General features: G+C 42.9%; 1 protein-coding gene across 3 annotated transcripts in view; it reads right to left on the bottom strand.

The window, feature by feature from the left end:
- Positions 1-20,733, bottom strand: part of Rptor (regulatory associated protein of MTOR complex 1) — a 366,523-nt gene that overhangs the window by 195,964 nt on the left and 149,826 nt on the right. For all 3 annotated transcript variants that reach the window (XM_003464795.5, XM_063241865.1, XM_063241866.1), the window contains one exon: positions 20,420-20,578. In XM_003464795.5, coding sequence (XP_003464843.1) covers positions 20,420-20,578 — 159 coding nt within the window. The remainder of the gene's footprint in view (positions 1-20,419; positions 20,579-20,733) is intronic.

Raw genomic sequence — 20,733 nt, 5'->3', positions numbered from 1 at the left:
CCAAGTGATCCTGCCACTAGGTGACCCACGGCTATCATCTTCTCCATCTGATGGTACCCACCAAGAGGCAATGAGGCAAAATATTTGGTCTTGGCCTCATGACTTTAATTAGAAAGGACTCTCATCACGCACAATACCTCAGGAAGCCCTTTACAGAGAAAAGCATAAGAGCAAATGCCTGTCTGAGTGGCACCTCTCTGCCTTGATGCTGTGGGCATTTGGAGCCAGATCACTCTGTGTGGGCTGTTTTGTGTTGTACATGTCCAGCTCTACCCACTACCCCACAGAACACTTATCCCTGCCTAGGTATGACAATCCAAAAAGCTCCAAGCTGGAACAATGGGATATACCGCCAGCTATGCAAAAGACAGAAGACTCCAAGTTCAAGAGCATAATGGCAGTGTCCTGGGTTTAATCCTTAGTACCTTTAAAAAAAAAAAAGTCTCCAGGCTCTGCCAAATGCCCCTAGTTGGAAGAGACAATTTCATTTAAAATGTTAGCTGTGTATGTTAAATTTAGTAAGATTGCAACAATTTGGAAGTCTGTATCCCTTAGAGAGTATAAAATCAACTCTATTAAACCACTGTGAGGAAAATGACCTTTGGGAGCTCATCCTTTGAGCATGTAGTTCTCACTTCCCATCTCAAAGAGATCCTGCACAGGTTGTTAAGCCCCAGGCCAAAATTACAGCCTGTAAATTGGCAAAGGGCAGCAGCAAATTATAGCCTTCGCACCGTGGGAGCAAGTCTGCAGAGACCACATCCAAGGTGCACTGTCCTCTGTCCCTGGAATACTCCTACAGCAGATGGGAGGTGCCAACTCAGACACGTAGGTGCATCCCAAACCCCTGGATACACTGAAGGTCACCTGAAACACCGCGGGCCTTAGGAAGGCTGGTTCTGCCTACAACCAAAACTAAAGAGTACAAAGAATTCCTAATCCAAGTATCTTTCCTTTCCCTCAGAAAAGCATATTCAAGGCCATGTATTCATTTCAAACAAAGAGAGATGGCTTTTAGATAATTTATTCATTAAAATCTACTCTATCTTTCAGATTATATTAACCACCTGGGGAAAATCAGTTCAGTAGCCTCATCAGACTCATTACAGACCTTTGTCAGCTAACAGGGCAGCCAGAGCCAGAGAGAGGCCCACTCCCTCAGGCGGAGGGGGATGCCTCTCCCCACAAACTGGGCAACACCTATATCTCTCGGGTCCAGGGAACTGCAGGACAGGCCACAGTCCCTGGATCCCTGGTGGGAGAGTATGCTGTGTTCTGGCTTAATAAACGAAATGGAGGAGTTTTATCCATTTAACTACAGACCAAGAGATAATGTAAAAGGCTTTATTTACATGCCTGGCTCTGCCAAAAAGATGGCAACAGAAGAAGGGTCCAGCCTGCTTGAGGGTGATAAGCCATCCTGCAGAGAGGACAGGCACAACACTGCAATGGACAAGATGAGTAAAACCTGGCTTCACGAAGTCATGTGTTTCACAGGCAAGAAGGCCTGGACCACACACAGGTTCTCCCACACCATGCCTCTGACAGGCAAACTGAACACAGGTGTGTGCAGCAGCTCAGACACTGGTCAGGGGCACTCTAGTCCCCAGGAGGGCTGGCCACATAGACACCAATGGCCTGCAGATTCCCAGAACCACTGCTGGCAGCATGGGAAAACTCACAAGCACACCTGTAGTATTTGGGCTGCAGGAGAAGACTGCTATTGGCTGATGACATGGGTCTCTAGGTGGCCTCACCTAAGCTTCATCTGGTCATTTTGTTAATCTCACAAAAATACCATCCTGCTTGATACAAACCGACATTTTCAGTGCCTACTAATTACACTATGGCAACATTTTCTTCGGCACAAATAAAATATTTGCTAGATGTGATGATACAGCCCTATTATCCCAGCACTCTGGAAGGCTGAGGCAGAAGGATCACAATTTCAATCCCAACCCATACAACCCAAAAATAAAAGATATTTTAAAAGAGTATACAGGGAGAAGGTCTGGGGATGTGGATCCGTGTGAAGGTCCTGGGTTCAATCCCTAGTACCACAATCAATCAAAACATCAAGTATGTCAGAGGTGGTTACTGTGGGAGAAGAGTAGGGAACTGCCAGGTCTTTTGTCTCCCGTGGCACTCAAGGCACAGGCTGGCCTTGGCCTGGGTCAGGGAGCCTTGCGTGTGGCCAGCTGCCACCACTGCAGCACTTACAGTTTTACCTCCTTCCTTCTTCCTTGCCCTCCCGTTTCCCTCACTCCTCCATCTGAGAAAAGGCTGGGTTGCCCCCAGTTTGCCAAGCAGAATGCCTTCTCTATCCTGAACTGATCTTTGCATACTTTCCTATTTCTCATACTTCACTCCACTGACTTCTGTTCTTTCTTCTTTGGTCTTTATTGGACATAACCATAAAATGAGTGCAGCTAGAGCCCACATCTTGGTTTCTAAGCACTATTTTTAAAGGAATCAAGGATCCTGAGGGAAATGTCTGATGCCAAGGCCAATTCCAGAAAAAAAGACTAGAAGAGCCTGGAGCATCATATAGTAATAGAAAGAAATTATTCAAAGAATGACAAGGACATATCAAAAGGACACACATGCTGGCCTCTAGAGACTCCCTTGTTACCTTAAAATTAAAGAAAAAAATTAAAATAATTATCTGTATCAAAAAGATACCAGAAAAAACCAATCAGTAGGTCCAAGTTGGCACAATTCAAGTAACAAAAAAAGGTAACACTCATTTATAACACTAAGAATAAGTAAATACTCCTAAACCCATACTAATATTAACAAACAGGTAAATAAGGGAATATATAAACAAGAGGAGAAACAACCGTTCTGTAGCAAAGGATTCCAGTTAATAACCATGGAAGCACAGAGGAAAGAGAGCACCCACCCCCAGAAGAGCAGAGTGAGTGTTGTACTGAGACCTCTGTTCAAGAAGACACCAGCCATGTGCCTCATCTCAAGGCATCTCCCCTAGATACCTACTGAGTACAGAAGAGAAAACAGTAACTTTATCGTAGATGCAGCACTGCTTTAGCCAAGCAACGAAAGTGTATCATCAACAATGAGACTCATCTACTCAATGTACCCCAAACCAGGAAGAGCGTATCCCATCAGTACTACTCTCCAAAAACTGTTCAGCTTTAGTCTAATCACAAGCATCTATCAGGGCCCTGAACCAAAGGGCATTCTACAGAACACCTGCACAATACTCTTCAAGATGTCAAGGCACAAAAGGCCAGGGAAGGAAGGTGATCTGGGGTGATGCCTAAGCAGTTTTGAGAAACACGCAGGAGTCCTCAGTTGCAACAAGGAGCTTCCAAAACTCCTCCCATTGTTAGAGTCTGTGAGTGACATTACTAAACATACTCTTATTCTTACTAGTTCCTATGTGCCCTGAACTTTTAGAACTGATTGGGTTTGTGCTTTCTTTGGTTAAACTTTATCTTTTAAATGTATTTTTATTTTTGATTGACACATGGTAATTATACATATTTACAGGGCACAGTGTGACACTTCAATACATGTATACAATGCATAATAATAAGATTAGGAAAACTGGCATATCTATCATTTTAGACATTTACCACCTCCACTCTGGAAATATTTAACAGTCTCTATACTAGTTATTTTGAAATATTCAAATAGCTGTTGTTAACCACAGTAACCCTACTGTGTTACACAGAACATTAGAGGCTATTTCTCCTATCCAGTTGCTCCCCTACCCCTATTAATCATCTTTTCTCCACTCCTCCAACCTAGCTGGACACACCCTGGACACACCAGGCTGGCCACCACTCCTTTTTTATTCTAAGAGATCAACCTTCAGCTTCCACTTGAGTGGAACAGGCGGTATCTGTCTTTCTGTGCCTGAGTTATTTCAGTCAAACATAATGGCCTCTGGTTCCATCCACACTGTGGTAAATGACAGAATTTTACTCTTTGGGGAGTTCCTTCTCCCATGAAAGTTTCACACATTTACTTCTCTGATGCTGCACACAAAAGATCCTCATCTCACTAGCGGTCCACTTCCTAGCTGATCTCTAGAGGTCCTAACCGTGAGCTAAAGGCAGTACAGGCAGCACTTTACATTCCAGAGGTTGTCCTATCCTTACTTGTACAGCAAAGGGACATGGAGACCCAACTTCTTAGCAGCCAAAAAGCCAGAGAATGGCAGGAACTCATCCATTATACCCTTTGCTTTCAATTTATGACAATATAACTGCAAGACTAGGAGTTTCTAGAGCAAATGCCATTGCGGTGGCCTCGAACCTGGGATAATTACAATTTTAGAGATTTTTGACAAAACAAGACAGGGAATTGTCATAAAGCAACTGAGGGAAGGCTGACTGTGGAGTGAAACGCATGTCCTCCACAATCTATACAAGCAAAAACCACACCAGACAGAAGCTGAGGCTCACATCCATGACTGTCAATCTTACACAACAATGGCTGTTTTGCATATAATTTTTAAGGCTGAAAAATGATAAATTCCTTCTGAAAATGATGACTGCTAATGTCAAAGACAAATGCTTATGCTTTGATTTTGTAAATTTAACAACTATTTCTAAGATGACAATTTGTAACGTATCAACTAGCGATTTCTTAGTGTTAATTTTTTTAAATTCTACTACTGTTTTTTCTATTTTGTTTTTTTTTCTTTCTTTAAATAAATAAATAAGAAAAATGCTTAAGATGTTCTCAAACACACAAACTTTGGATGCTTAAATAAAATTCCACAGACTTTAAAATGGCTTTGGTTTCAAAGCAGTATACCAATGGATGCACTGGGGCCTACGACCTCCGTGCTCTGGGCTGACCATTCTGCATTCTGTTTGGAAGTAGAGTCTCTTTGCTGCATGAGCTCAGCCAGCCTACAAATAGTTCAAGGCCAATTAGCTGAAGTAAATGCAGCTGACTTGAGAGATGCGTGCCCAAGGCTAGTTCAGCTGGTGACTCTGCCGACTCCTGCACGCTTAGCACAACCACTGGGATTCTTGGTACAGTCACAGACCACAAGCACTTCTCTGTTCGTCCTCCTGTCTCTTTTTTGGTCTACATTTTAGTGCAGAAGTGTTCACAGAGGGATGTTTTAATAGAAATAAAAAAGAATCCCAATATCCACCAAAAAATGAACAGATCGATAAATGCAGAACATTTCCAACTAGAATATTAACCTAACAGTGAACTAATTAAGGTACTGTAAAAGTGCGGATCAATTTTAGAAACACAGAAGTTAATTTGAACAAATTAGCTGCACTACATTTGATAACAATTATATAATACTCAAGAACAAGCAAAACCAAGCAGTACATGCAAAATTGTTTTTCAAAAGCACAAAATTAAAGACTGCAGTTTTGAATGGAAGGTTTGTTCAGGAAATGAGACTATCGTCAGGCAAAGTCCCTTCAGCAGAACTAACTGCTGAATTCCAGCGATGGGTATCTGGACCACCAGGTTCATGACTGCTGCAGTTCAATCTGAAAGGTTCCCAGAGAGCCCTGTAGCAAAGGGTTGCTGCCAGGGTAGAAAGGCTTTGAGGAGGTGCTGGGACGTTTAAAAGGTGGGCCTTGTGGGATGTTTCAGGTCACTGGGGATGTGCCTTGCTGGAAAGTACCTTTCTGGCCACGGGCTTCCACTATAATGTACTGAGGCGCTACAGCCCCAGAGCAACAGGGCCAAGTCAAACAAGGAATCAAAATACACCCCCACTGTGTGTGTGTGTGTGTGATCCCCAGTCCCTTTTATTTTGTAATTTTTTTTTTTGTCTTTTTCCTTTTTATCGGTACCAGGGATCTAACTCACGACTGCCTGTTTGCAAGGCAGGCGCTTATGCCGCTGAGCTAAATCCCCAGCCCCATTTTGTAATTTTTTAAAGATAGGCTCTAAGTTGTTGGCCAGGCTGAACTTAACTCATGATTCTCCTGCCTCAGACTCCCAGAGTACTAAAATTATAGTGTGCAATACTACACCTGGCTAACTCTTCTTCTTTTTAAAGTAGCTCAGGGTTTTTGTTACATTGATAAAAAACTGACACAATAACTTACAGTTAATAAATTTAAGTTAATGTATTAACTTATAGTTAATACATTTAAGTTAATATATTATACAGTTAATACATTATACCCACATGAGTACACAGCCAGGGACCACATTCTTTAAAACTGGCTACAGAGTGCTCCCTTTGGCAGCACATACGCTAAAACTGTGTACACTGTGCAGGCTGCAGCCATTCTCAGGGAACCAAAGTAACAGCCATGTCATTTCAACTTTTTCCATTTCGCCAGTGTCTATTTCTTACTGGATATCAAGTAATTCCTAGAATAAAAGTAAATACTACCATAAATATATTACAAAATAAGTACCTCTAAGTAAATATACTACTTAAATGAAGCACGTAATTGCAATACAGCATTTAAACTCCTGCCCCATGACTCATCAATCACTACCCACACTTTGGAAGCCAAGGAGCTCAACGCCCTGAGACAGCTGTCCCCAGCCCGTCCTGCACCGCAGATACGCTGCACACCGGAAGAATGAGGCATGGGTAGGAGCCACACTGATAGAAAGTGAACCAAAATGGACTCTATACCAAATGGATACAAAGTGCATTGAACAGGAAAAGTAGGTACACTGGAGCTACCTGAATCAGGACGCTGCATTCACAAACACAATTTAGAATACAAAAAGCAAACTGTAAACTATGCAGAGAGATATCATTCATTAAAAATTTTAAGTGATGCACATGATTACTCAATACTATTTAAAATTACATATGTATAGATTAAAAAAAATACAAACACTGGTAACGATAACCCCTTACTCCAGCCAGCCACTGCCCCTGGCAGAAAGGGCAGAAGACAGAGCCCTGAGGGAGCAGATGGGACCAACTCTGTACATAATGTAATTTTTAAGACGGAAAGGTGACAAATGCATACATTTACAAATGCTAAACAACAAAAGAGTAATAAAGTTTTAGAAGAATCTACAGGTATGTATTTTAAAAATAATCTTGGCAAGATGAAACCGTTTTAAGCATTTCACAAACCCAAAATCTGCATGAAAAGATATTGATAAATTGATTGCACAAAATTGTAAACCTCTATACTGAAAAAAAATAAATAAAGTTAAACAATAAGCAGGGGAAATATCTGCAACATATTCAGTAGACTAACAGACAGGCAACTATTATAAATCACCTCAGAAACAACAGATAGCAAAAGCAAGAATTTAAAGACTGAAAATATAAATGGTCAGAACAGGACTTGGTTTAACTCATGAGCAAAACAATAAAAAATGATAAAAATTGATAAATGATAAACCTACCCAAGGGAAGTGAAGTTAACACTAAATACTAAGGCCAGCTTGAACTGTACAGCAAGGCCCTGTCTCAAAACACAAACAGCAACACTAAATACTCGAGAAGCAGGGAGATGCCCAGTTTTAAACACCATCGGTGCAACCATACATGGACACAACCTTAATAGGGGGTGTGGCTTTGATCCTGGGACTCCACTTCTAGGAATACACTCAATTCCCCATTGTACTCAAAAACATATACAGAGATAAGTACTAAGATTATCAATGCAGGACTGTTTACAAAAGCAAAACCTTGGAAACCAGGAGAGCTTAGTAAGTTTTGTCTGGTATATGTAATTTTTAAATTCAAATATTATATACAGAATAAATAATATAAAAGATTTAGCCAAATAAATTCGGTTTTAAAATGGAAGGTCCTGCGGGACCTATCTGCTGCTATCTTTCAGGGCCAGGGATTCAGCTCAGGGGTGAAGTGTTTGCCTAACATGCACAGGTCCTGGGCTCAATTCCCACCATCGCAAAGGGAAAGAAGTTAACCCTCAATCTGTTCTCTCAGTACACATCAGAAGTCACCACTAGGGATAGGACAGGAGTCTGGAGTGCAGACAAAGGAAGAACTTTTGTAGTCACTTTATACTTCCTTATGCATTTTTAAAGTAATGGTTTTTATAATGACAATTAAAGAAAACCTTAAGAGCTTTGTCTTTAAGTATTTGAACTGTGCTCCCAGGTGAGTCACCTCAGGTCTGTCCCTGTGAACTTTAAAGATGAAGTTTCCTGTGAATGGCATGAACCATTTACCAGGCATAAGGGAAGTGCCAGGTCCTCGGCCCTTGGCATAATAAAAATCTCAAATATAAGAAGGTAACCATGGGCCTTGCTCCGTCTCAGTAATACCCTAGCAGTAATTTCCTTCTTTCTCTTTCCTAAGCCTGGAAATAAAGTGAACCTGGGTGTGGTCTCCATCACTCACCTTTCCAATGGAGTAAGCAAAGCGCTTAATCCTCCTCTCTAGAGTGTTCCTCACACACAGAATGGTCACCAGAATAAGCCAGGTCCCTGAAAGATGCTTCCCACATTACTGTGCAGGAAAGGCTAAAGCAGCTCCCTGCAAGACCCCAGCTCCTGGCAGCCATTTTGGTCCCTTCCAGGTCAGGGAGAACAGCCCAAGCTGCACAACAGAAAGAACAGCACAGCCTCGATGCTGGCGTGCCAGGCGCACAAGGCCGGGGGTGAGGAAGGGACGACTCCTGCGATCTCATTTACCCTCTCCCCTTACGAACCCTGCCTCATCTCTTCCTATGGTGGCATTCACACTGCTGAGGGGCTTCGACAGCCACAGCTGGCTGAACTATGCAGCTCAAGCCCTACTGCTGCGCACACTGCACAGAAACCAGGTCACTTGCTTCCCAGTGTCACCTGAGTCAGAAGGACTGTTTGTTGTGCCCAGAACCTCAGTTTTGAAACTTTCACCTGCAGGGTTCTTAGCTCTAGTTCAAGGCCACCTGAAAGGCCCTCTCTCAGAGCTCTTCACACCCATCCCACTGACCTTCACGTCACCTGTGCATCAGTCTGCAGTGCCAGACCCCAACCTGGCCGGCAGCACGCTCCTTCCCCTGGAAGGCGTAGGTGAAGGCAGATGGCCAGGTTCCACCAGAGACCTGTGAGGCTGGGACAGCCAGGCGGTGAGCGAGGCACAGCAAGCTCGAGATCTGTGTCTCTCTGTTGGGCTTTAAAATATAGGATACATCAGAGGAATCAGGTAAGAGACACTCCATGTTCTGTAGCTCCTAGGATGAATAATGATTTTTAAAAAAAAAAAAACCCAAACTTTTAAGGTCTTATAAAGAGAATTTTCTAGCATTTTCCCCAAAGAAATAATATTCTTTGCTGATGGCTTTCTACAATTGGAAACAAACACAAAATGCCAGAAATTCACAGAAAAGAGGGGTCAAGTTTATAACAAAATTATCAAGTTTACAACAAAATTATCAGCTTTTTTTCTTGGACTTTATGGAATTCTCAGTATAAATAAAGTAGCAGTTTTAACAAATGATAGATGTGGTGTGGCATAAATACTGCTTTTTAAAAATCACTAATATAACTTCAGATAACTGCACATTTAAAAACTTAAATTTAGACCCATCTTTCAACAGAAGCAGTAATTAACTGTATACTACTCAAGAATAAGAGGCATCTACTTGCTAATGACAATGCCATTAAAAACCAAGAATCCCTATTAATTAACTAACATTCATTTAAGTTGCTCATGGAGTAAATAATTACTCAAATATAATAAGTAGCCAACACAGTATTTTTTTTTTAAAAGGAACTAATGCAACCCTCCAGCCTTAGGAATTTCAAGGCCCTGAAGCTCACTTGTGACCCTACTCCACAAGTTATGAGTGGTCACATCTGGTTATAAACACCTAACATTCTGGGCCATCACTTCCCACTGCAGGTGTTGAGCATCCACAGAACACACTTCAGAAGGGAGACAAATCTCCATTATCCTCTAAGAATAGTGCACACAAATATGCCCATGGCTGAGGGAGGCTGGGTAACAAATCCAGATGAGACTATAGTTCTGGTCTGTGTAAGGTGCTTGACAGGAACCAGTTCTCGAGAGGATGCCATTTCAAAATCACTAAGAACTCTGATTCATATTCTGAGCAGGAGATGTACTTAGAATTTCTCAGAAGTGAGGAGTTGTTTCTTTAGAGCTGGGCTGCTTTCCCTGTAAAACTCGGTGCTCTTTTAGCTACAGGCCAAACTCCTTTGAGTCTCATCTGTATCTGCTGGGTTAACTTCTTCCTGCCCAAAGGCTGCCCCTTCCTGCGCTTCTCCCTGATTCTCCTGTCTTAGTCTGTTTTCTGCTGCTATGATAGAATGTCACAGAGTAAGCAATTATAAAGAACAGAAATTTATTCCTTACAGCTCTGGAGGCTGGCAGTCCAGTACCAAGGTGCTGATATCTGATGAGGCCTGTTTGGAGTAGCATAATGTGGCAACAGCATCACAGGGCAACACACAGCAAACCTGCTCGGGTCTCTCTTCTCATGAAACCACTACTGCCATCACGGGACCCACCTTCACAATCTCATCTAATCATAATTACCTTCCAAACTTCTCCCCTTCATATATCGTCAACATGTGAATTTAGGGATTATTCAAACCACACCCCTGCGGCCTCCCTGGATCCTCTTCCATCCCTGGATCTCACCCCGTCATCTGCTGCCTTTAGTTCTAGTCAGTGGAGGTTCCTAAACAGCACCTCTGTCCCTCTTCTCACCTTCACACTCACAGTCCCCAGGGCCTTCCCACCACTGGGCAGTGACATCCACAAGCACCTAGGGTGTCAGCTGCCCCCCTACTCCTGTAGCCCACCGTAGCTCCTCCCCACCTGCATCCTGAAGCACAGTGAGGCACAGCCCCAGCCCTACCCGCAACCCCCACAGTGCCTGCCCTCCAGCCCCCTGAGCAGTCCCCACAGCCCCTCTGCCACACATATACACACTGTCCAGACCCCATCCAGCACAGCGCCCCCCTACAGGGTCCATACCATAATGCAACCATCAGTCTTTCTTCTAACCTGGACTTAACAAACAAGTGTGTGCCATGGACAGTTTCTGCTTTCTACCTGTGTTCCCCATGCTGACAGCCCTTTTATTCCAGTTAACGTCCAGAAGCCATCAGGCACAGCAAGACAGAAGGTAGTATTATCAGGTCAGAGTATAAATACCAGAGACTGCCAAAGAATGAAACATTATCTTAAACCAAAATGCAAAAGTACGTAAAACTCCAGCTTTATGTTCAGTAAATCAAACAGAAGGAAGCGAGCAGGGGAGCAGCCCATCCTTCTAGATGAGTGCCAGCTTAAGGCAGACCGAAAAGCTACAGGGTTTCATGCACATTTCTGTTGTAATACAACTTATACACCAGACAAAAAAATGTATTGAGTGGGAAAAATCCTTTTCCTTAGTGAAAAAGGAGAGGGTATAAAAGTTAATCTGGGTATCTGAGTGGTGAATGAATCCTGTTCCGTTGGTAAAGTTCTGCTGTGTGAAATCTTAATGGCTACAGCTGCCAGTCCTAACTGCCTAAAACACAGAGAGGGAAGTGGAGGAGGTAAGGAGGCGATCTGAGCCAAGATGTGGTTAGTTCTGGACTGTGGCTTTCTACCTTACAAGAAGAAAAGTAAACACTTAAAGACTAATGTGCTCAAATGCTTTTAAATCTTTTTTTCTCCTTATAATGTATTATTTATAACACTTGCTTCATTTTGATAGGTGGAGTAGGTTCCAACGTAGAAAGGCTTAGTATTGGTACAGGATTGCATAGAAAAATACTAGGCTATCTCTGGTGGCAGATCATGTGAAAAGAGAAATATCTGAAAGTATGACCTAACAGAATAACATAATACTAATTTAGACAAAAACCTAGACAAGGATCTAGGCCACAGAGATAAACCTACTGCTTGGATGACCCTTCCTGGACATGACAAACACTGACTGGCCATTCAACACGCCCCAAGCACTCAGTCTTAGGAACCAGGATCCAGCAGTTCAGAAGGCAAAGGTCTGCTACTACTGAGCTCATATCTGCATGGGGAGACAGAGACAACCCAACTAGCACCACAGGGAAGGTACAGAGAAGCAGCAGCCACACCAGGAGGATTTTAAAAAGGAGAGGGGGGTTCGTGGTTCTTGGGATCAGGAAGCACTTGGCAGGTAAGAGGATGCTGAAATAAGAACACCCATGCCTCCCACTTTGTGGACAGGAGCTGGGAATGCAGTCAGAAATGGAAGACATAGCTCCTGCACCCGAAGGAATGAATGTCTGGAATGCACCTGGTGAGAATGTTTTAACCCATGAATTCACTTCTGTTGACAGACACAGGGCTAGTTAGAGTTTGCTTTTTGTTGTGGGGCAGTTTTGGTAAGCTTCTTTTTAAGGCACCTGCCCACTAACTTGAGGCAATAGATTTACTGGAAAGAAATTAGCAGCCTCCCCTCCCACTGACTCAGTATCTTGCAGGTTCTGCAGTGATGCCCCTCTCCCATTCCTGACACTAACAGATCTGTCCTCTTTTGCCCTGCCTGGACCCACACAGCTGGAGATCTATCAGCAATGTTACCTGTCTCTGTCACCAGCTCTCTATATCATGATTTCTGCTCTTTATTTAATTTGTTCTTTCTATTTATTTTAAATTTACTTTGTTTTCATTTTCTATGTTAAGGTAAAAAATCAGATGGGTGGTTCTTTTTGAGATAGGGTTTTGCAGTGCAGTTCAGCTGGGGCCTTGAACTCACAGTGATCCTCCTGCCTCAGCTTCCTGAGTGCTGGGAATACAGGCATGCACCACTATGCCTGGCTCAGATTTCATTTTTAAAGCTTTTTCACAAAAGAATTTCATACTCTGTTTCCATATAAAGTAGTTTTAACTGCATTATACAAATTTTGATGTCACATTTTCATTATTATTTAGTTTGAATTCTTTTTTATTTTTCCTTATGATTCTTCTCTGACTTATGTGCTGTTTTATATTCAAATATGTGGGACTTCTCCAGATGGCCCATAACTTCGAATTTCATAGACTGAGAATATTTTCTATGGTCTCATGCCTTCCAACTTGAGATTATGCCCACCATGTGATGAACAATACACTTTAGAACATGAATTCTACAGCTGTTGGGTGAAGTGTCATATAAACATTAAGTCAGGGTGACTAATAATATTCAGGTTTTCCCCGCTAATATGACTTGTTTAGGGAAAAGAGTAAAAAAATTTACACCATGCCTAAGGTCTTTTTTGTATGGAAGTTTTTAACAATAATTTTCCTTATCAGTTCTGACTTACTGATTACTGTGAGAAGCATGTTCAGATTTTCTGCTGAACTTACGGATGTCTTTACTCACCTCTTTGATCCTGGCCATTCTGCTGTGTGGTAAACTCTGATACTAAGTGTGCGCACACAGGATGGACTGTGTGCTCCGGACAGACTGTTCTGCTGCTCACCGGGAAGTGCCCCCTTCGTCCCCAGCAGAGCTTGCCAGCCTGAAGGGTGCTTGTCACGCCAGCCTTCTCTGAGCTATAGGGGTATCAGACCTTTCCCCTTCATGTTCAGTCTTCCTATGTCTGTACTTATAGGACACTCATGTGGATAACAAAAGCTTTATCAGGCTTTTTGATCTAGTCTGACACAAATTCATAAAGAAACAAAGAATGTGAACCAGAACTGTGAACAGTACAGAAAATAACTGGTTCAAACCTTTGCAATGGACTGACAATTGGTGGTCAACATGCCACACCAGCTGACCCAAGTCAGCATGGTGCTGGTGTGGAAGGCTCCCCTGAGGACAGCATAAGAAGAGAACTGCAGGGAAGAAGGTGTGCTGTTGATTCTCCTGGCACCCTTGTCATGCTGGCTATCCTGATACGAACTTGACTGTTCGTATCACAGGGCTCAGGACCTCATTGTGGAGGATGACTGCGGTTCTCTCCCATGGAGCTCTGTCTTTGAGTGTTGCTTCCTGGCTCCAGTGCAGATCTCTCAGCTTGCTGGCACAGAGTTTTCATCTCACTGGCACAGACTTTTTAGCTTCCACCACTGATCTTTGGGCCTTCCCAGCATAGATTCTTGAAACAGACTTGCATGAGACATTGTTGTGAGCTCTAGGCCTCCAGCTGGAAGCAGGCAGGACATTACCATGGGCTGTAGGTCTTCAGGTGGACTCACTCAGAACACTGCTGTAGGATTCAGGCCCTCAGTTGGATTCTTTGGGTCTTTAGTGTGTACAGACAAATCTGTACTCTTTTGCACTTCATTCTTGTGGTGAATATTATAAAATAATCCTATAAATTATGTTTCCTGTATTAATTCCTTTCCCTTGCAAATCACGAGTACAAAAGTCTACTGTTAGTAAATGAAAATAGCCATAAGCCAGGAGAAAATACTTACAAAGCACCTATCTTATAAAAGACTGACATCTAAAATGTGCAAAGATCTTTTGCAAATGGGAGAGGACCAGATATGGAGGGAGGGGAGAGGGAAGGGAGCAGAAGTAGAAAGAATTAAGATATGTTATGTGCATGTACCAACTCCCCATGATGAGTGTGATCATCATTTAGTAATATGAAGACTTAAAAGAGCTGGGGATTTAGCTCAGTGGCACAAGTGCCTGCCTGGCAAGTGCAAGGCCATGAGTTTGATCCCTGATACAAAAACAAGCAAACAAAAACAGCTTAAAAGTAAACAAATGAAATGTAGAAAGAATTCTTGAAACAATGACTAGAAGGCATACAACCTGATCTTTAAAATGGGCAGGTCCAGAGGTATAGCTCAGGGATAGGACCATTTACCTAGTATGGACAAGTCCTTGGGTTCCATCTAGCACAGCAAAAAAGGCCATGATCTGAACAGATACTTTACCAAGGAAAGCACACAGATGGCATGTAAGCATATAAGAGTTCAACGTCATGTTGTCACAAATTGATTAATTACAATTACAAATTCAATAATAAGAAGTCCCTACATACCCAAAAGAATGGCTAATATCCAAATACAGACAGCACCACTGTCAGTGAGGGTGTGGAGCAACAGCAGCTGCCATTCAACGCTGGTGAGTATTCAAACGGCGTAAGAAAGTCTGGCATTTTTACAAAGCTAAGTAAACTCTTACCATGTGATCCGCCAATCATACCCTATAAAACTACCCAAATGAGATGAAAACGGATATCCATGCAAAAACCTGCATACAGACGTTTATAACAGCCTTACTCATAATTGCTTCACAGAGAAAACTGAGACAATCTTCATAAGGTGCATGAGTAGATAAGCTGTGGGACAGCTACATAACAGAACATTATGTGATAATAAAAAGAAATGATCTGTCAAGCCATGAAAGACATGGAGAAACCCTAAATGCACACTGTTAAATAAAAGAAGCCAGTCTGAAAAGCTATATGCATTATGGCTGTAACTATGGTACATTCTGGAAAAGACAAGTCTAAAGAAGAAGGAGATAGGGAGACAATAGTGGAAAGGTGACACACAGAAGATGTCTAGAGCCATGAAACAACTCCACATGGTATTATAATGCCAGATTCACAACACCACATATGTGGCAAAACCCGCAGGATATTCAACACCAAGAAGGAGCCTTAGCATACATCATGAACAAAGTGAATAACAATGTATCAATAATGGTTCATCGATTGTAACAAATGTAAAACAAACAAGCATGACATTCCTAATAGAAGAAAACCAGAGACCTGTGTGAATTCTGTGGGCTGTTCAATTTTTCTGTAAAACTAAAAATGCTTTAAAAACCAAGTTTTTAAAAAAACAATATGTAACTTAGCAAATGAAAACAATAAAGTGAAATTTCACTTTTAAAAAATGTGCATGCTGAGAAAGAAAACAAAGACAAGCAGACTGATCTACATCAAGGCCACTCTGCAAGCCTCAGGGGTGAGTGCAGCATGTGAACCCTGGCAGGCCTGGATAGAAAACAGAATGAACAAGTGGAAAATGCTTGTTAATGTACATCTTTGGGACAGCTGGGAAAGTATGAACATGGACTCTACATTAAGTGTCATTGCAGAATAGAATTAATACCACAGAACTGGCTGTATTTAGGTAGAAGGACATCCTCACTCTCAATGTCATGATGCCCACATCTTTCAAGTGGTTCAGGAAAAAATAGTGGCCTGTGGGAAGAGATACAGCAAACCAGGCAGTCACGCCTGCTGGCCAGAAGAGAAAAAGCAGTGATTTCTCTTCTGCAGCTGTTTCAATTCCTGCAGGATCAAACCTCAAAGCTGCTTCTTTGACAAAGCTGGTAAGAGAAAGCATACATAATCAATACCAAAATGATAAATGCCACATCACTACAAGGCACCCCCGACACTGACAAGTTAATAAAGGGATATCATGAGCAATAAATATCAACAAATTTCCAAGCTTAGCTCAGTAAACAAACTCCTGACATGAGAAGAGACGGAAGCACCAAACTGCGAGAAAACCTCCCTCCGTATAACCACACTCAGCCTCACCTGCAGGCTCCACCCATCACACACAGCAAGTACATCAAAGCCTTCAGCAGCTACTCCAGTGGTTATGGAAAGAAGAACCATTTCTAACTTATTTTCTAAGACTGGTTATTACTCAGACCAGGGAAACACAGAAAAAGAAAGGAAAATTCCTGACAAATCTCACACATGAACATAGATTTAAAACACCAAACAAATATCGCCAAAGTGAATTAAACCATGGGTCAAACATGTGACAAAAAGTTGTTCCAACAATAGAAGGTGTACATGGTGATCATCTGACACATTACCAGTTAAGCCCAGCTTAACATACACAAAAATAATGGCTTCTGAAAAACCAATACTCAGATTTTAAGAGTCCAAGCCAGCAAGTGCTACAGTGGGGCCATTACGGTGTTCACAGAGTCTGGCAGGTTTGCCCACCAGGTGGCGCAGTACCGTCCTGGACCCCCAGCATCAGTGCGCCAGGTCCACCTGGCACCTTCCCCATGCTATGCAAGGACAGCATTCAGCAGGCAGGGGCTGAAGATGTGGACCTGCGTGAACTTGGCCATGCACATCAGCCAGGCTTGAGGCTTCCTCAAGATGGAAGATGTGGTCACTGTGCTGACTGGGTGGCACCCCGGCTCCAGTTTCACCAATATTATGCATGTGGTGCCTGTGCCACGAAGGCTCTGGAGCTCCTCTCTGATCCCTTCCCTGACTGCTTCCTCCCACCCATCCATTAGGCTGGCAACGCCCATAGTGCTGCACTGGTGGGCTGGGACATGTGGGACGATTGTGTCTCTGTGATTGGCACCTCCTCTAGTGCAGTGGACTAGGGCTAGCAGCCTGGGATTTGTTCCTGCACCAGCAAGGGACTTCGAGAAAAAAGGCCCCAGAGCTGGCTGCAGGTAGGCAGCAACTTTGTCTTCTTGGTGTGTCCTCTTCAGTTCCTGTGGGAAGCAGTTTCCAGAGAACCCAGCTGTGGCAGCCAGCATGGGGCTGAGGACATGGGACAGTGGATCCTGAGTGCCAGACTCTGGCCTTGACCCTAACTGATCCCTGGCCACACTCCTCCTCCCATCACCTTGGTCTCCCCAGGACCTGTGTCCACTTGCACACTCAGCCCACCATTGCTATACAGCCCATTTGTGTGTTAATAAACAGCAGCTGAAGTGAAAGAAAGACAAGAGAGAAAGAGAAAGAAAGGAAAAAGAAAAGAAAGAGAAAGAAATCAAGCCAGATGCAGTGGTACACTACTGTAATTCTAACACTTGGGAGGCTGAGGCAGGACTGTTACAAGTTTGAGGCCAGCCTGGACTGCATAGTGAGTTCAAAACCAGTCTGAACTACACAGCAAGACCTTGTCTCAAAAAACAAAACCAAAACAAAACAAAATGAAAGAAATCAAAGTGGGGGGGGGGAGAGAAATCAAAAGTAGGAATAGCACTTTCTTAATTCGATAAAGAGTGATTTGCCCTCTCAAAACAGCCTACATGAGGGGCTGGGGATTTAGCTCAGTGGCATAAGCATCTGCCTTGCAAGCAGCTGGTCATGAGTTCGATCCCTGGTACCGATAAAAACCGAAAAAGACAAAAAAAACAAACAGCCTACAAGAACACCATGTAATAAAATACAAAGCTCTAGTCAAAAATGACAAAGGAAACACAGATGCACCCAGATGCCCCCTCAGTCTCTGGAGAGGGCAGGAAGACAAAGGCACAAACTGGAAAGGAAGAAGTGAAACACTCACTATCCGATTATTAAGAAAATCCAAGAATATGCACTGTTAAGTTATTAGAATCAATAAGAGAGGTTGGTGATACTGGTATATATAACATATGTGTATAAAAGTCATTTATCTTTACATATACTCCATTGAGAAAGTCAGAAATATAAACATTATGAAGAAAATTATAAAACTATATTGACAAACATTTTTAAAAACATGGTTTTCTGGGCATGGCAGTAACATGCCTGTAGTCCCTGCTTCTCAAGACTCTGAGATGGGAGGATCACTAGAGTGAATTTGAGACTAGCTTAGGCAACACAATGGTTTGGAAGACAACACTGTAATGTTTACTCTCTTACAATAATTACTGATGCATACAGTTCTAAAAGGTATTCTCATGGAACTGAACATAATGGATTCAATATTTTCACAGATTAAAGGGCCAAGACTAGCCAAACCACCATCAAGAGAACAGAGGGTTGCTCACCTTCCCTAAAACCAAGAGTATTGAAAACCCAGACTCCTCATGCTGATGCTGAACAGAAAGCTCAGAAACACAACACACAATATGGGTGCAGGATTTAGTTCAAAGCTGACAATAATGGTAATGGAATAAGTTAACTTACAACCCTGAATTTGAACCTCCTATCTCTCACTCTATATATAAACAATCAGTTTCAAGAAATTTAAAAAATCTAAATAAAAGAAAACATTAGGAGAACTTGCAGCAAAATATTTCTATAACCTCCACAGAAAGTCATTTTAAATAAGGAATAAGAAGTTTGCACCATCACTGAGAGAGTGATAATTGTGACCATTTCAGAATAAACAAAGTTCTGTACATCAAGGGACATCATAAAAATAATAGGAAAAAACTAAACAGGTCATAAATACAGAGAGAAGACATGCACAATTCATAAGAATGCTGAGTTACTGTCCAAAATATAAAAAATCTCCTCAAATGGGTAAGAAAAAGGCAAACAGTCCAATGGAAAACAAACAGGATCCTCAGCACCATGGGGATGGGGGGGACACAATAGGGCCTGGGTGCTTTGCAGAAGAGGAAGCCTATGCGGCCAGCATGTAAATCAAAATGTGCTCATCTTCAACAAGATAGATTTCAATATAATCTATCTTTGCTATGCTCACCAACTGGTAAAAATAGAAAACAATTTCTAGCAGTACTCAGTGAGGAAGATGGCATCTGAAACACTTGTGCCACTTGGAACAGTACAAATATGGTACCCATCAATGTCCCCCTGCACAGAAGGCATTGAGAGGGTACAGGTATGCCAGGGCCCACACACTGCAGGACGAAGTCATCCAGCTGCCATGTGACAAGGGGTGAGTGTACAGAAGACCGGATGAAACAAACACACACAGAATTTCTGCCCGCTGGTGAATGGTAGTCCCTTTCACCCACAGAGGCACCCAGACCCATGGTCTATGCATTCCAAACACGTGTAAGGATCTATCAGGGAGAACACAGTGACAAGAAGGTCCAGATTCTCTGGACAGTCATAGAGGAAAGGAGGCCACGGAGGCATGCAAAGACTTTGGGACACTTCTCTTCCTGAAATGGCGGCAGATCGGTGGCCATTCCTCATGTCCTGTTTCTTTAAATTCTACTTTTTGTCATAATAATAGTTTTAAATTTACTTAATATTTAATTACAAAAGAGTTAGCTCCTAGACATCTATAGGTGAAATGGTCCCGCTCTAAGAGAAGGCTGGGACTACTGCCCTCAAAATTACCCTGCTCACTGAGTCTGCATGGCCCTGGAAGCTTCCTCCAGGTCTCTACTAGCCAACATTGCAGCAAGGTCTTGTCTCTGGCTGGCCATTTGGCCTCTGAAAAGGCTGCAGCTTCTCTGCAGAGTGGCCAGGACTGAGCTCTTTAGAATACCCAGAGTATCTTGTTTTCTAAGATCACTGAAGAAAAGCATCTAACAAAACTGTTTATTGACTGGAGGTAGGTACTCTCAAGGCCTCTACTCAGAGATCTACCAACAGATCCTCATACTCAGAGCACACTGCCATCTACTCATGCTGTGGTTTGGACCTTTTGACAGTGCGTCCTCCAAAACTGGCCTCCGTGCCTGATTATTTCTCAGCTTGTATCACCAACACAAAGGTTGGTCTCACTAACTTTCAGCAGAAAACTGACTCTGCATCCCAGGCTACCTTCCTGCTCTCTGGGCTGCTGAATGAATGAAATATTCGAGGTTTAGTGGAGCTACAGGTGAGCTGTGTCTCAGCTGAGCACCCAGCTGAGTGGCCTACGGGCAGGAGCAGAGTGGGATGCTGAAGGTGGGCCCACCTTGTTGAAGACCCAGACCTCGCCGTTCACTGTGGGCCTGGGCACCCCATGGCCATTGTAGTGGAAAAGGACACGTTCCTCCTTGGCGTTCCGGCGCAGTGATGTGCACAGTTTCTTGACTTCATCCACAGTAGGGTCCAGGCTCTGCTTATACCGGGCCTGTGGTAGAAGAAGAAATGAGATGCATGTCATGGGCACGGAACAGCTAGAAGGCATCCTCCTCCTGCACCCCAAGTCTTTAGTTAGCAGCTGGCTCTGCACATGTGACCCCAAGCTTCTGCACGTAGGGAAGTGAACAGAGCTACCTCACGGGA

Source organism: Cavia porcellus, unplaced genomic scaffold (assembly GCF_034190915.1).
Source record: "Cavia porcellus strain 051 isolate PalLab524CR breed Dunkin Hartley unplaced genomic scaffold, mCavPor4.1 scaffold_32, whole genome shotgun sequence".
In the NCBI taxonomy this organism is placed as follows: domain Eukaryota; kingdom Metazoa; phylum Chordata; class Mammalia; order Rodentia; family Caviidae; genus Cavia; species Cavia porcellus.
This window is presented reverse-complemented; position numbering and strand designations above follow the sequence as displayed.